Consider the following 12,933-nt stretch of genomic DNA (forward strand, 5'->3'; position numbering starts at 1 on the left):
AATTGACAGCTAGTAACGTTCAGATACAGCCCCTTTGGGCCTGCAATACTTCCTACATTGTGGCTATGGTCATTAGAGTAAAATGACTTGGAAACACTCAGTACGTTTTAACACATACAAAACCGATTTCCATCGTGGTAATAATGCAATAGACAAAAATAACTGTTCAAACCTCAGCATTTGAGAACCATGTATTATTTAATAAAGTAAAAATAGAAAACTAAAAACAATGGAATAGCATGCAGTATTATCCCACATACATCATGGTGGTCATCAGGATGTTTGTGTAAAGTGACCACAGCACGGTCTGAGCCACACTCACCATGGCCCAGAGGGAGGGGCCAAGGAGTAACCAGAGCCCCATAATTGGTCCAATCTCACCTTGGTCCCGCCCATCATGCTCTGATATCCCTTTAGGACCACCGTAGAACCAGCAACATTCTTCCTGCACCAAGTAACCAGGGTCGTGTTTATTAGGGCACAAAACATTTTGCAGAGGAAACCAAAAATGAGTGTTTCTTCTTGGGCAAGTCTAGTCCGTCCATGTTTCAGTCAGTTTTCTTCCGTTTGGTGCCTAATGAATAAGACTCATGCTAAAAGCAAAGGCGACTCACAAATAACATACATCGTTCAGTATACATGGAGATCAGAACCCGAGTGTCCATAGCAGACAGTTGTATAAAAAAATACTGATATGATAGTAAATGTCTGTTCAGGGCTCGAGGGGTGTTTGGTTTTGGAATTGCATTTTTTAAGCCTTGTTGTGGCCATGGCGACATACGCAGCCCCCACATCACCTCCAGAAAATACACAAAACAGGAAGAATGGTGTGGGACCAGTTTCTTGTTCCTCTGATTGATAAGCCATATAGTCAGGGTCACTGTTCAGGCAGCCATGACGGGTGGAGCCATTAGGGGGCCTTGATCTTCTTGGGTCGAGGAGAGGCTCCGTTCTCAGCTTTGATTGCGCCGTTTTCATGGTGGCCAACTGGAGGAGGGCATTCACACATTAACAAACCTAAATACACTTCCTGTAATAGAATGTCTTGAACTCGTACTATTAAAGCGCGTGTCCACTCACTGGAGTCTCTCTTCAGCGGTCGGGGGGTTTGCTTGGCGGCGACCCTCTTCCTAGCGACCTGTTCATGTCTGAACTCTCGCCACCGCTTCAGCTGGAAACGGATAAACTTCCACAGGAGCCAGGACTGGGTCAGACTCACCAGCAACAACACAGGCATCCTATAGAGAGGTTTGGGAGAGGGGGGGGGGGGGGGGAGAGGGAGGAGGAGGAGGATTAGGGAGAAAGGAGGGGAGAAGGGGGGGAGGAGGAGGGAGAAGGGGGGGAGGGAGAAAGGAGGGGAGAAGGGGGGGAGAGGAGGAGGAGGGAGGGGGAGGAGGAGGGAGAAAGAAGAGGGAGAGGAGGGAGGGGGAGGAGGAGGGAGAAAGAAGAGGGAGGAGGAGGAGGAGGGAGAAAGGAGGGGAGAAGGGAGAGGAGGAGGGAGAGGAGGAGGGAGAAAGGAGGGGAGAAGGGGGGGAGAGGAGGAGGAGGGAGAAAGGAGGGGAGAAGGGGGGAGAGGAGGAGGAGGGAGAAAGGAGGGGAGAAGGGAGAGGAGGAGGGAGAGGAGGAGGAGGGAGAAAGGAGGGGAGAAGGGAGAGGAGGAGGAGGGAGAAAGGAGGGGAGAAGGGAGAGGAGGAGGAGGGAGAAAGGAGGGGAGGAGGGAGAGGAGGAGGGAGAGGAGGAGGAGGGAGAAAGGAGGGGAGAAGGGAGAGGAGGAGGGAGAGGAGGAGGAGGGAGAAAGGAGGGGAGAAGGGAGAGGAGGAGGAGGGAGAAAGGAGGGGAGAAGGGAGAGGAGGAGGGAGAGGAGGAGGGAGAGGAGGAGGAGGGAGAAAGGAGGGGAGAAGGGAGAGGAGGAGGGAGAGGAGGAGGAGGGAGAAAGGAGGGGAGAAGGGAGAGGAGGAGGAAGAGGAGGAGGAGGGAGAGGAGGAGGAGGGAGAAAGGAGAGGAGAAGGGAGAGGAGGAGGGAGAGGAGGAGGGAGAGGAGGAGGAGGGAGAAAGGAGAGGAGAAGGGAGAGGGAGTGTGTGTGTGTGAGAGTGCTTACACTTGCGTGTTATTTTATTATTTAACCAGGTAGGCCAGTTGAGAACAAGATCTCATTTACAACTGCAACCTGGCCAAGATAAAGACAGAGTTACACATGGGATAAACAAACTTAGTCAATAACACAATAGAACAATCTATATACAGTGTGTACAAATGGCTTGAGGTGGTAAGGAAATAAATAGGCCATAGTAGCAAAGTAATTACAATTTTGCAAATTAACACTGGAGTGATAGATGTGCAGATGATGATGTGCACGTAGAAATATTGGTGTCTGTCATTTGTGTACAAAAGACATAGAAGCTACTAAAAAGCCTTACCGTATCAGCACAGTGTTGAAGTTCCCCATGTCCCAGTCCAGCCCCTGGTTTTCGGCACGGGCCAACCCAAAACCCACAGCCAGGAACACAAGTGTGAGGGTCACCATCCGCGTGAACACAAAGTTCACGGCCCACAGGTCAAACCTGGACACACATCAGTAAATAACAGAAGAAGTGGATTATGATTATTAGGATTGACCACAAGGCATGCAGTGCCATTAAAGGTTGAGTCAGCAATAAGACATCATAAGCAGCATGGAAGTCTATCTATCTATACACACACACACACACACACACACATACAGGCCAAGAATGTTGAAATTGCAATGAGCCAATAGTGGGAGTCTTGGCAGGTTGTTTTTCAGGAAGTCGCCCCAATATGTCTGGTGATGTCATATTACAGAGTCTACTTTTAATGAAGTGCTGTTCACGTCACAGAACAGCACTTCTATATGATATGTTGTTGTGCAGTTGGGAGGTAAAGTTAGAAGTTTATGACAAAGGTAAGCAAGCCTTGTCCAAGCCAGAACGGCCCATTGGGCAGGAGCCAGAACGGCCCATCGGGCAGGAGCCAGAACGGCCCATTGGGCAGGAGCCAGAACGGCCCATTGGGCAGGAGCCAGAACGGCCCATTGGGCAGGAGCCAGAACGGCCCATTGGGCAGGAGCCAGAACGGCCCATTGGGCAGGAGCCAGAACGGCCCATTGGGCAGGAGCCAGAACGGCCCATTGGGCAGGAGCCAGAACGGCCCATTGGGCAGGAGCCAGAACGGCCCATTGGGCAGGAGCCAGAACGGCCCATTGGGCAGGAGCCCGCCTCCTGATTCTGTAGCGTGAGGCAGCTTGATGTACAAGTACACCTCCTAGACAGTCAATCACAGGGCCTTACCCCCAAGCTATATCCTTAATAATGAGTTCCAAGATGAGCAGGATCAGGTCCCAGTTTAAGAGTCTTTTGTATGACTCAACCGGACCTTCCAACCGGAGGCCAGACACTCTAACCACAAGGCCACAGAGTTGGAAATAGGAACTCACATCTTTTGGTGGCTCTCATCAGTGAAGTAGAATATTCTGGCGATGTGGAAGCCCAGCTCAGACAGGTACTGCAGACAGAGGAGTACCAGGCCCACAGGACTCAAACTGTGGGAGAGGAGGGAGGGACATGGAGGGGAGTATTAGGATTATATGGGTGCTTAGATATGCTTGTGTATATGTGCTCATGCACTTTTATATGTATTTGTGCTAATATTAGGTACTTATCTATGTTTATATAGGTGCTTCTAGTAGTGCTTCTATTAGGTGCTTATCTATGTTTATATAGGTGCTTCTAGTAGTGCTTCTATTAGGTACTTATCTATGTTTATATAGGTGCTTCTAGTAGTGCTTCTATTAGGTGCTTACTTGAGCAGGTATGCTGCAGAGATGTGCAGCAGGTAGAGACAGATGTACTGCAGCTGGCGAGGGATCTCCTCCTGAGGAACAACAACAACAACGAGCAGTCACACCAAGAACTTCTGGTTGTCTGTCAACAGGAATGGAACCACTCAGAAAGACGGCATGTGGGTGCAAACTAATATAGAGAATAGTTCACCCGAATGGCACGTTAACATATTGTTTTATACCTGGAAAGTAAAGGAGTCTATGGACAATGAGATGAATTGCAGCTTTCAATGTCAGGAAAGTAACATGTGATTGTCATTTGGTTAAACAATTTTTATGTTGAATATAATCTGACAGAATTCCTTAGTCTACGGGCTGATTTAATGAAGATTTCCTTTCAGACACACACACAGAGATATCAGCCCTCTGTTTCCCACAGCCTCAGCACTGACCTTGCGTACTTTCTGGAAGTAGAGCTCAGGTAGGGCGTGAAGCCAGTAGGCCAGCTGAGTGAGGTAAAAGAACTTCACCTGAAACCTGCAACAGAGAGAGAGAGAGCGGTTGTTCAAGGATACGGTACACAGCAGGGGAACTACTGAGTGATTTATTGAAACCCTGGATTGCTGATGCTATGCATTTGTCATTGAGAGGCTTTGAAGCCACCGGCAATCCCCAGTAGGATCAGTCTTCCATGGAAATGAATGGAATTTTACACTATTTCAATTAAATATTTCAAGAACAAAATGACATGTATTTAAGTATGTTGTAGTGGCGACAGTAACATTAGTAATCTCAAAATTATACTTTAAGGTAAATGTTTTTATTCGTTTTAAGTTTTAACTTGTTTAGCTGACATAATATAATTTAAATTATGCATTAAGGTGTCTAATATAATACATGTGGCAAAATCCAATGTAGACATTAATGAATTTCTCTATATTCCAAAACAATTAAAATGGAGGAGTTCCAAGATGGAAGCAAGGTGGCTTCAACACAGCCCATCTGTAAATAGCACACCCAACTACCTCATCCCCATATAGTTTTTTTTGTTTTGCTCTTTTGCACCCCAGTTTCTCTACTTGCACATCTTCTGCATCTATTCACTCCAGAGTTAATGCTATATTGTAATTATTTCGCTACTATGGCCTATTTATTGTCTTACCTCCCTAATCTTACTACATTTGCACACACTGTACATAGATTTTTCTATTGTATTATTGACTGTACGTTTGTTTATTCCATGTGTAACTCCATTGTTTTTGTCGCACTGCTTTGCTTTATCTTGGCCAGGTCGCAGTTGTAAATGAAAACTTGTTCTCTACTGGCCTACCTGGTTAAATAAAATAAAAAACTGGATATATATATATAGTGCATGAGGAAAATATTCAGACACCTTGACTTTTTCCACATTTTCTTACATTAGACTTATTCTACAATAAATAAAATAGTCCCCCCCCCCCCCATCAATCCGCACACAATACCCCATACTGCCAAAGCAGGTTTAGACATTTGTGCAAATTTATTAAATTAAACTGAAATGTCACATTTACATAAGTATTCAGACCCTTTACTCAGTACTTTATTGAAGCACCTGGAGTCTTCTTGGGTATGACACTACAAGCTTGGTACACCTGTATTTGGTGAGTTTCTCCCATTATTTTCTGAAGATCCTCTCAAGCTCTGTCATGTTGGATGGAGAGCATTGATACACAGCTATTTTCAGGTCTCTCCAGAGAGATCAGGTTCAAGTCGGGCTCTGGCTAGGCCACTCAAGGACATTCAGAGACTTGTCCTGAAGCCACTTCTGCGCTGTCTTGGCTGTGTGCTTAGCATCACTATCCTGTTTGAAGGTGAACCTTCAATCCTGTCTGATATCCTGAGCAGGTTTTCATCAAGGATCTCTCTATACTTTGCTCCGTTCCCTCGATCCTGACTAGTCTCCCAATCCCCGCCGCTGAAAAACATCCCTACAGCATGCTACCACCACCATGCTTCACTGTAGAGATGCCTCCAGGTTTCCTCCAGATGTTCTGTACAGCACTTTGAGATATCAGCTGATGTACGATATATGGCTATATAAATAAATTTGATTTGATGTGAGGCTTTGCATTCTTGCCAAATATTTAAATCTTGATTTCAGCAGAGCAGAGAATCTTGTTTCTCATGGTCTGAGATTCTTTAGGTGCCTTTTGGCAAAAAAAATATCTGAAACTGGAAACACTTATCTCCCTCACTAGCTTTAAGCACCAACTGTCAGAGCAGCTCAGATTACTGCACCTGTACATAGCCCACCTAGAATTTAGCCCAAACAACTACCTCTTTCCCAACTGTATTTAATTTTTAATTATTTATTTATTTTGCTCCTTTGCACCCCATTATTTTAATTTTTATTTCTACTTTATTTCTACTTTATTTTTTTTCTACTTTATTTCTTCCATTGCAAAACTACCATTCCAGTGTTTTACTTGCTATATTGTATTTACTTTGCCACCATGGCCTTTTTGCCTTTACCTCCCTTCTCACCTCATTTGCTCACATTGTATATAAACTTGTTTATACTGTATTATTGACTGTATGTTTGTTTTACTCCATGTGTAACTCTGTGTCATTGTATCTGTCGAACTGCTTTGCTTTATCTTGGCCAGGTCGCAATTGTAAATGAGAACTTGTTCAACTTGCCTACCTGGTTAAATAAAGGTAAAATAAAAAAATAAAAAATTTAAAAAAAATCCAAGCAGGCTGTCGTGATTTTTACTGAGGTGTGGCTTCCATCTGGCCACTCTACCATAAAGGCCTGATTGGTGGAGTGCTGCAGAGATGGTTGACATTCTGGAAGGTTCTTCCATCTCCACAGAGGAACTCTGGAGCTCTGTCAGAGTGACCATCGGGTTCTTGGTCACCACCCTGACCAAGGCCCTTCTGCCCCAATTGCTCAGTTTTGCTGGGCGGCCAGCTCCAGGAAGAGTCTTGGTGCTTCCAAACTTCTTCCATTTAAGAATGATGGAGGCCACTGTTCTTGGGGACCTTCAATACTGGAGAAATGTTGATGTCCTTCTCCAGATCTGTGCCTCGACACAATCCTGTCTCGGAGCACTACGGACAATTCCTTCGAACTCATGGCTTGGTTATTGCTCTCACATGCACCGTCACCTGCAGGGCTTTATGTAAACAGGTGTGTGCCTTTCCAAATCATGTCAAATTGTAGAAAGTTGTAGAAACATCAAGGATGATCAATGGAAACAGGATGCACCTGAGCTCAATTTCAAGTCTCATAGCAAAGGGTTGGAATAGTTATGTAAATAAGGAACCAGTTTTTTATTGTTAATAAATTTGCAAAAAAAATCTAAACCTGTTTGCCCTTTGTCATTATGGGGTATTGTGTGTAGGTTGATGAGGATTTTTTATTTAATCCATTTTTGAATATGTGTGTAATGTAACAAAATGTGGATAAGTCAAGGAGTCTGAATACTTTGAGGCACTGTATGTATGTATGTAATGTATGTATGCATGTACGTACAGTGGGGCAAAAAAGTATTTAGTCAGCCACCAATTGTGCAAGTTCTCCCACTTAAAAATATGTGTATATCACTGTATATATATATATATATATGTATATCACTGTATATCACTGTATATATGTATATCACTGTATATATGTATATCACTGTATATCACTGTATATATGTATATCACTGTATATATATATATATATGTATATCACTGTATATATGTATATCACTGTATATATGTATATCACTGTATATATGTATATCACTGTATATATGTATATCACTGTATATATGTATATCACTGTATATATGTATATCACTGTATATATGTATATCACTGTATATATGTATATCACTGTTAAGATTAGTCTGCTATTCCATTTCAGATGCAGACCCTGTTTAGTGCTGAGTCATCATACCGGAGGTGGACATGTGGGTAGTTCTCCCAAAGGGTGCTTGGGTGAAACACGTATCCTTCCTGCAAAGGGAAAAGGGAGACAGTGGAATTGTTCATGAAGTTTTGACCTAACACTACACATTGATGTGTGTGTGGCTGCGTATGTGTGTGTGCATTTGTGCGTTTCTTACTGTTATAAGTATGTAGAAACTCCACACGCTGGACACCAGGTGAAACACACACAGCTGGCCTGACTCACAAAACTTGGTGTTCTTGCTTTTTGAGAGATGGAGGCGCCTATTCACTTTCTAACAACAACAAGTCATTATGATACAAAATGAAGTGTACAACAATAAAATTACCTACAAACAAGATGGCTATTTTTAGCCACTCTGAAGCCCTTCTGAGGGGTGTACTACAAAGCAGGATCAATGGGTTAGCCAGCTAACTTTGATAACAGAAATAACTACTGATTTTATGGTTCATTAGAAAAAAGCTGAACCTAGATGTCTTTTCATTTGTTAAATAAATTAGAGTTATATCAGAAAATGTTGACAAGTTTGCTGGCTAACTCCATATCCTGCTTTGTAGTACACCCCTCTGAGCAGAGGCATGCCGTTCAAGCGTTAAGCCATCGTAAAACACACTTGATTATGGAGCTAGAGCGGAAAATAACAACCCCATTACCTTTTTTTGAGATCAACCATTTTTATTACAATCTCATTCCTGTTACCTGGGTCCCAGATCTGTTTGTGCTGTCTTGCCAACTCTTATGGTCATGCTAAACGTAGGAGTTAGGAAGAAAGCCCAAACAGATTTGGGATCAGGGCCCGTATCCACAAAGCATCTTAGAGTAGGAGTGCTGATCTAGGATCAGTTTAGCCTTTTAGAATTTTTGCCATAATGAATATAATGGTATAGATCCTAGATCAGCACTCTGAAATGCTTTGTGGATACGAGCACAGGCTACATTCCTGTGTCCTGCAAGTTATCTAGGAGAGCAGACAGAAGGATAACCCAATTTGACCTTGTGACCTCCTGAGGAGTCTGTCTGGAGTAGGCCCATTGACGCTGATCTAAGGTCAGTTTCGCATGTCCACTTCAAGTGGTTCATGTAATGATTGACTGATCCTACATCTGTGCTTAAAAGGGTGCTCTTCTACTCAGACCTGAATCTCCATTTCACCACTTGTGTTTCCCTACCATTGTATCAATAAGTCGGGCCACCCCGCCTAGCCCCATTGACTCACTGACAGCCAGTTAAGATGCCAGAGTGCCTTGGCTGTTTCTTTGGGAACCTTTGCACCCTACTTAGAAAAAATAATCTAGGGGATACAAAAACACTAATACCCAAAATGCAGTGGGTCTTGGTAGTACTTACATCCAGGACGTACTCCTGCACCACGGCGTGGAGGATGATGGTGATGAAGAAATAGAAGAGGATGGTGGTGCAGTCTTGCCAGCCGTACTGGTACAACGTCACCTCTCCCTCTGGACAGACGGACCGAAGGACGAACAGACAGACAGGAAGACCGACAGACAGGAAGACCGACAGGAGGACAGAAGAATGGACAGACAAGACAGGATGACCGATAGATAGGACGGACAGGAGGGCAGACAGGAGAACGGACGGACAGACAGACAAGCAGGACAGACAGACAGCCGGACGGACAGGAAGACAGACGGGAGGACAAACAATGGAGAACAGGGAGGCATAATGAATAACAAGGGACACTGGTCATACACACAAACGTAGGCTACAGCTAGGAATGCGTTGATGACAACAGGTATTCTCAGAGCAACTTATTATCTGCTGCTCTTTCAGACTCAAAAGGAAGAAAACTAGAATACAAATCAGGCCTAGATCAAATTCACATTGTGGAGTGGGTAACGGATGCACTCTCACTTTAATAGCGGGGTGCTCGGCCATATATGACAACCACTTCCAATTAAATCCCAAGTTCAAGAATCATTTTTTTTTAAGGACTAAAAGACGTCACCACATTTCACAATTTTTGATGTATTTTATTCGGCCGGGCAGGCTAACATGTTTCAGCAGTTACGCCTGCATCAGTACTTGAAAGGGTTTGAAGTGCAGTGCACTTGATTTAGCTTGGCGTTTTCACTTTCTATTCCATTGGTTCCATTGTACTAGGCAAACTAAACCAAGTGCAGCTCAAGTATCTGAAAGTATTTGACCCAGGTCTGATAGAAATAGCAGATAGGCCTACTCTAACAAAGGGTTTACACAGGCAGCCCAATTCAGATTTTTTTTCCCCACTAATTGGTCAGAATGAAGCTGCCTGTGTAAATGCAGCCAGAGTGATGCAATGCCACTGAGCAAATATACAGTAGGTCTAGATCCTTTTAGTCCATAGTATGTCTTCATCCTAAATGGCACCCTATTCCCTACATAGAGCACTACTTTTGACGAGAGCCCTATTAGCCCTGGTCAAAAGAAGTGCACTATATTGGGAATAGGGTGCAATTTGGGACGCATAGCTGATGTGGTAGTAGTGCAGCATGGGGGTTGTGGATGTAGTGCAGCATGGGGGTTGTGGATGTAGTGCAGCATGGGGGTTGTGGATGTAGTGCAGCATAGGGGTTGTGGATGTAGTGCAGCATAGGGGTTGTGGATGTAGTGCAGCATAGGGGTTGTGGATGTAGTGCAGCATAGGGGTTGTGGATGTAGTGCAGCATAGGGGTTGTGGATGTAGTGCAGCATAGGGGTTGTGGATGTAGTGCAGCATAGGGGTTGTGGATGTAGTGCAGCATAGGGGTTGTGGATGTAGTGCAGCATAGGGGTTGTGGCACAAACCTGGTGACGGTGTGCTGATGTTGTACTGAGGTTGAATAAACAATATGGCAGTCTTTGCTGTTGCCTAGAAAAGAGAACCATAATCACATTTAGGTTATATCTATCCTGTCTGACTACCTTCTTGACACTGCCAAGTGACTTGCCTATGCATGACCTCCTCTATAATGCAATCAAGTACAGACAGTCTGGTAATGGACGTGTTTGTGTGTCTCTCTATCCTCAAACTGCTTCAAAAAATGGCTACTTTCTCAAACACCTCCCACTTTTGGGCATAATTTGACGTTGTGCTTTGAAAATTAATCCGGAGAAGGATGTAAATGTGGCCTGCAATTCTGGGTGTCCCTGCATTTGTAGGAACCCCTCTTTATAAGATAGGAATCCGGTACACACGAGGGTCGGGGGGGGGGGGGGGGTACAGTAGGTGGTGTTGGATGCACACAGAAGAAGGTGTGTGGGGGGGGGGGGGGGTGACACCGGTGGCTAGTAGCTAGGACAACAACAGTAGACTGTGTCGTTTGCCCCCCCCTGTCAGGCACTGCTTTCCCACAGTTCTGTTAAGGACTGCAAGGGCAGGTGTTCAGCAGGCTGGAGTGAAGGACACTGTGTGCTAGCTAGGACTCCAGTACACATATCAGGGGAAATCCAGAATATCAAAAATCTCACAAGATGGCATTCATGCAGGAACCAATTGGATGCTTGGGGGGGGGGGGGTTACTGCAGATGCAGGAATGCCCTCAATTCAAGGCTGCAATCACATACTATTGGAATGCCGAGGTATGACTGTGCTGTAGAAAGAGAAAAAAAAACATGTAGGCTCGGCATGACACGGCTTGCATTGACGAAGGGCTGACGCTACTTCACAGTAGACTAAACTCTAGACTGGAGTGCACTAACAAGTTGCCAACATTCCATGTGCGCGGGGGCCACTGGTGCATTGTCAAAACTAATGCCCACCGAGTTCATGAGAGAGGATCTCGTTTACGTGGCTATGGAGAGTGAAATGTTCACACATTGCATTTCACTCTTTTTCCGAAACGTGTTGGTTTAACTCAGGATAACCCCCCATAGTCTATAGGAACACATAGAGGCAATAGCTCGCTGAAGGGAAATTAAATTCCGGATTTACTCCTAAAGAGCCTAGGCTAAAAAAAAACAGAAATCGCAGCAATGAAAATTACTTTGCCAAACAAACCATACTGTTATTTTAACGGATTAGACTACGGCAAGTGTTTCTGTGCCAATTCATCATCCAATGACGACCATTTCTGGTCGAACCATTCAAGTATCTAATCACGAAGTCAAAGGGGTACAATTTTTAGGCCTACATTTGTCCTTTAATTCAAATGACAGCTAGGGCGCAAATAGATAATGGAACACAATTGGTATCAAGAGCATAGGAAAGTGAGCCAGTCTACTCTTTCATTGCAAAATAGCATCGCTCAAAGATGGAGACGTGGCAGTTAACAGCGGACTAACGTTACCGGAGTCGAAAAGCTTTGGCAACGGGCTGGTATAAAACATGTATGGTCATTAGATGTGACTTAAATGAGCTTTTCGTTGATGTCAAACACACCGAACGAGTTCATTAGTTGAACATCGATGCAAAATGAAAAAAGGTACCACATTGTCAGTTTTGCATTGTTTTTACAAAGTGACAACACTTTAAAATGGGTTAATCATATGCAAAAAAAAAATTACATTTGAAATGGAATTTGTCCCGTTTTAGCTGACAAAAACGTAGATGAAATAGCCTACAGACTGATGTTGAGATGAAGGAAATGATGATGTAATGATGTCCTGTCTTTCGCTTCAACTTGAACACAAACGATAAACAAATTCTGCTAAACTGTTACTTTGTAACCCTAGGTAGACAACTGTTGCATTGTAACAAAAACTGCAACAATGTATTCGTCAAAAAAATTGAAATCAGAATTCATCTCACCTCAAACATCAATCCAATGAGAATAAAAATGACCAAACTAAAGACGATATCGGCATGATTTTGTATTAAGAATTCCTGGCTGAAGAAGGGATAACTCTTGTTTCTCCTCCGGAATGCCATTTCAGCAGAATTACTTTTTCCCCAAAAAATTTCTGCCTGCGAAGTTCAGAAGTTAACTGTTTCCCCACTCTGCGCATGTGCACATTCTTAAAAGGGGAGGTTTTTGAAATTCCTCATTAAAGGCAAGGCGAAGTGAAATTCCTTCAGAATTCCAGAATGGTACACAACGTTTATAGAACTTTCAAAGCATTTTCTTATTTACAACAATGTTCGAAATGATTTGTATGTAAAACTAGTTAGCATTAATAACTGAGCAAGCTTGTTTACAAATCACCCTCTTTTCAAAAGGACAAATAAAAAGACACAAATTACCCCATATTACCTATGCATTACCATGTAATACCTACAAG

The 12,933-nt window shown here is 43.8% G+C and overlaps 1 protein-coding gene across 1 annotated transcript; it reads right to left on the minus strand.

Moving 5' to 3' along the window:
- Positions 1–179: 179 nt before the first annotated feature.
- Positions 180–12,663, minus strand: LOC109900533 (translocating chain-associated membrane protein 2). Its single transcript, XM_020496190.2, has 11 exons — positions 12,464–12,663; positions 10,522–10,585; positions 9,085–9,194; positions 7,895–8,011; positions 7,726–7,784; positions 4,250–4,334; positions 3,819–3,889; positions 3,453–3,557; positions 2,419–2,562; positions 1,081–1,238; positions 180–987 (listed from the first exon to the last, which is right to left on the minus strand). Exons 1-11 carry the CDS (start codon positions 12,581–12,583, stop codon positions 911–913), a joined length of 1,110 nt encoding a protein of 369 aa, XP_020351779.2. The 5' UTR covers positions 12,584–12,663; the 3' UTR covers positions 180–910.
- Between the last annotated feature and the right edge of the window lie 270 nt (positions 12,664–12,933).

Source organism: Oncorhynchus kisutch, linkage group LG12 (assembly GCF_002021735.2).
Source record: "Oncorhynchus kisutch isolate 150728-3 linkage group LG12, Okis_V2, whole genome shotgun sequence".
In the NCBI taxonomy this organism is placed as follows: domain Eukaryota; kingdom Metazoa; phylum Chordata; class Actinopteri; order Salmoniformes; family Salmonidae; genus Oncorhynchus; species Oncorhynchus kisutch.

Bases quoted from the DNA above. Each gene is read 5' to 3' on its own strand.
- LOC109900533 (XM_020496190.2), bottom strand. From the start codon at position 12,583: ATGGCATTCCGGAGGAGAAACAAGAGTTATCCCTTCTTCAGCCAGGAA. The intron at 10,586-12,463 runs GTGAGATGAATT...TCTCTTTTCTAG, and splicing joins TCATTGGATTGATGTTTGAG to GCAACAGCAAAGACTGCCAT. The intron at 7,785-7,894 runs GTAAGAAACGCA...TTCCCTTTGCAG, and splicing joins GTTTCTACATACTTATAACA to GAAGGATACGTGTTTCACCC.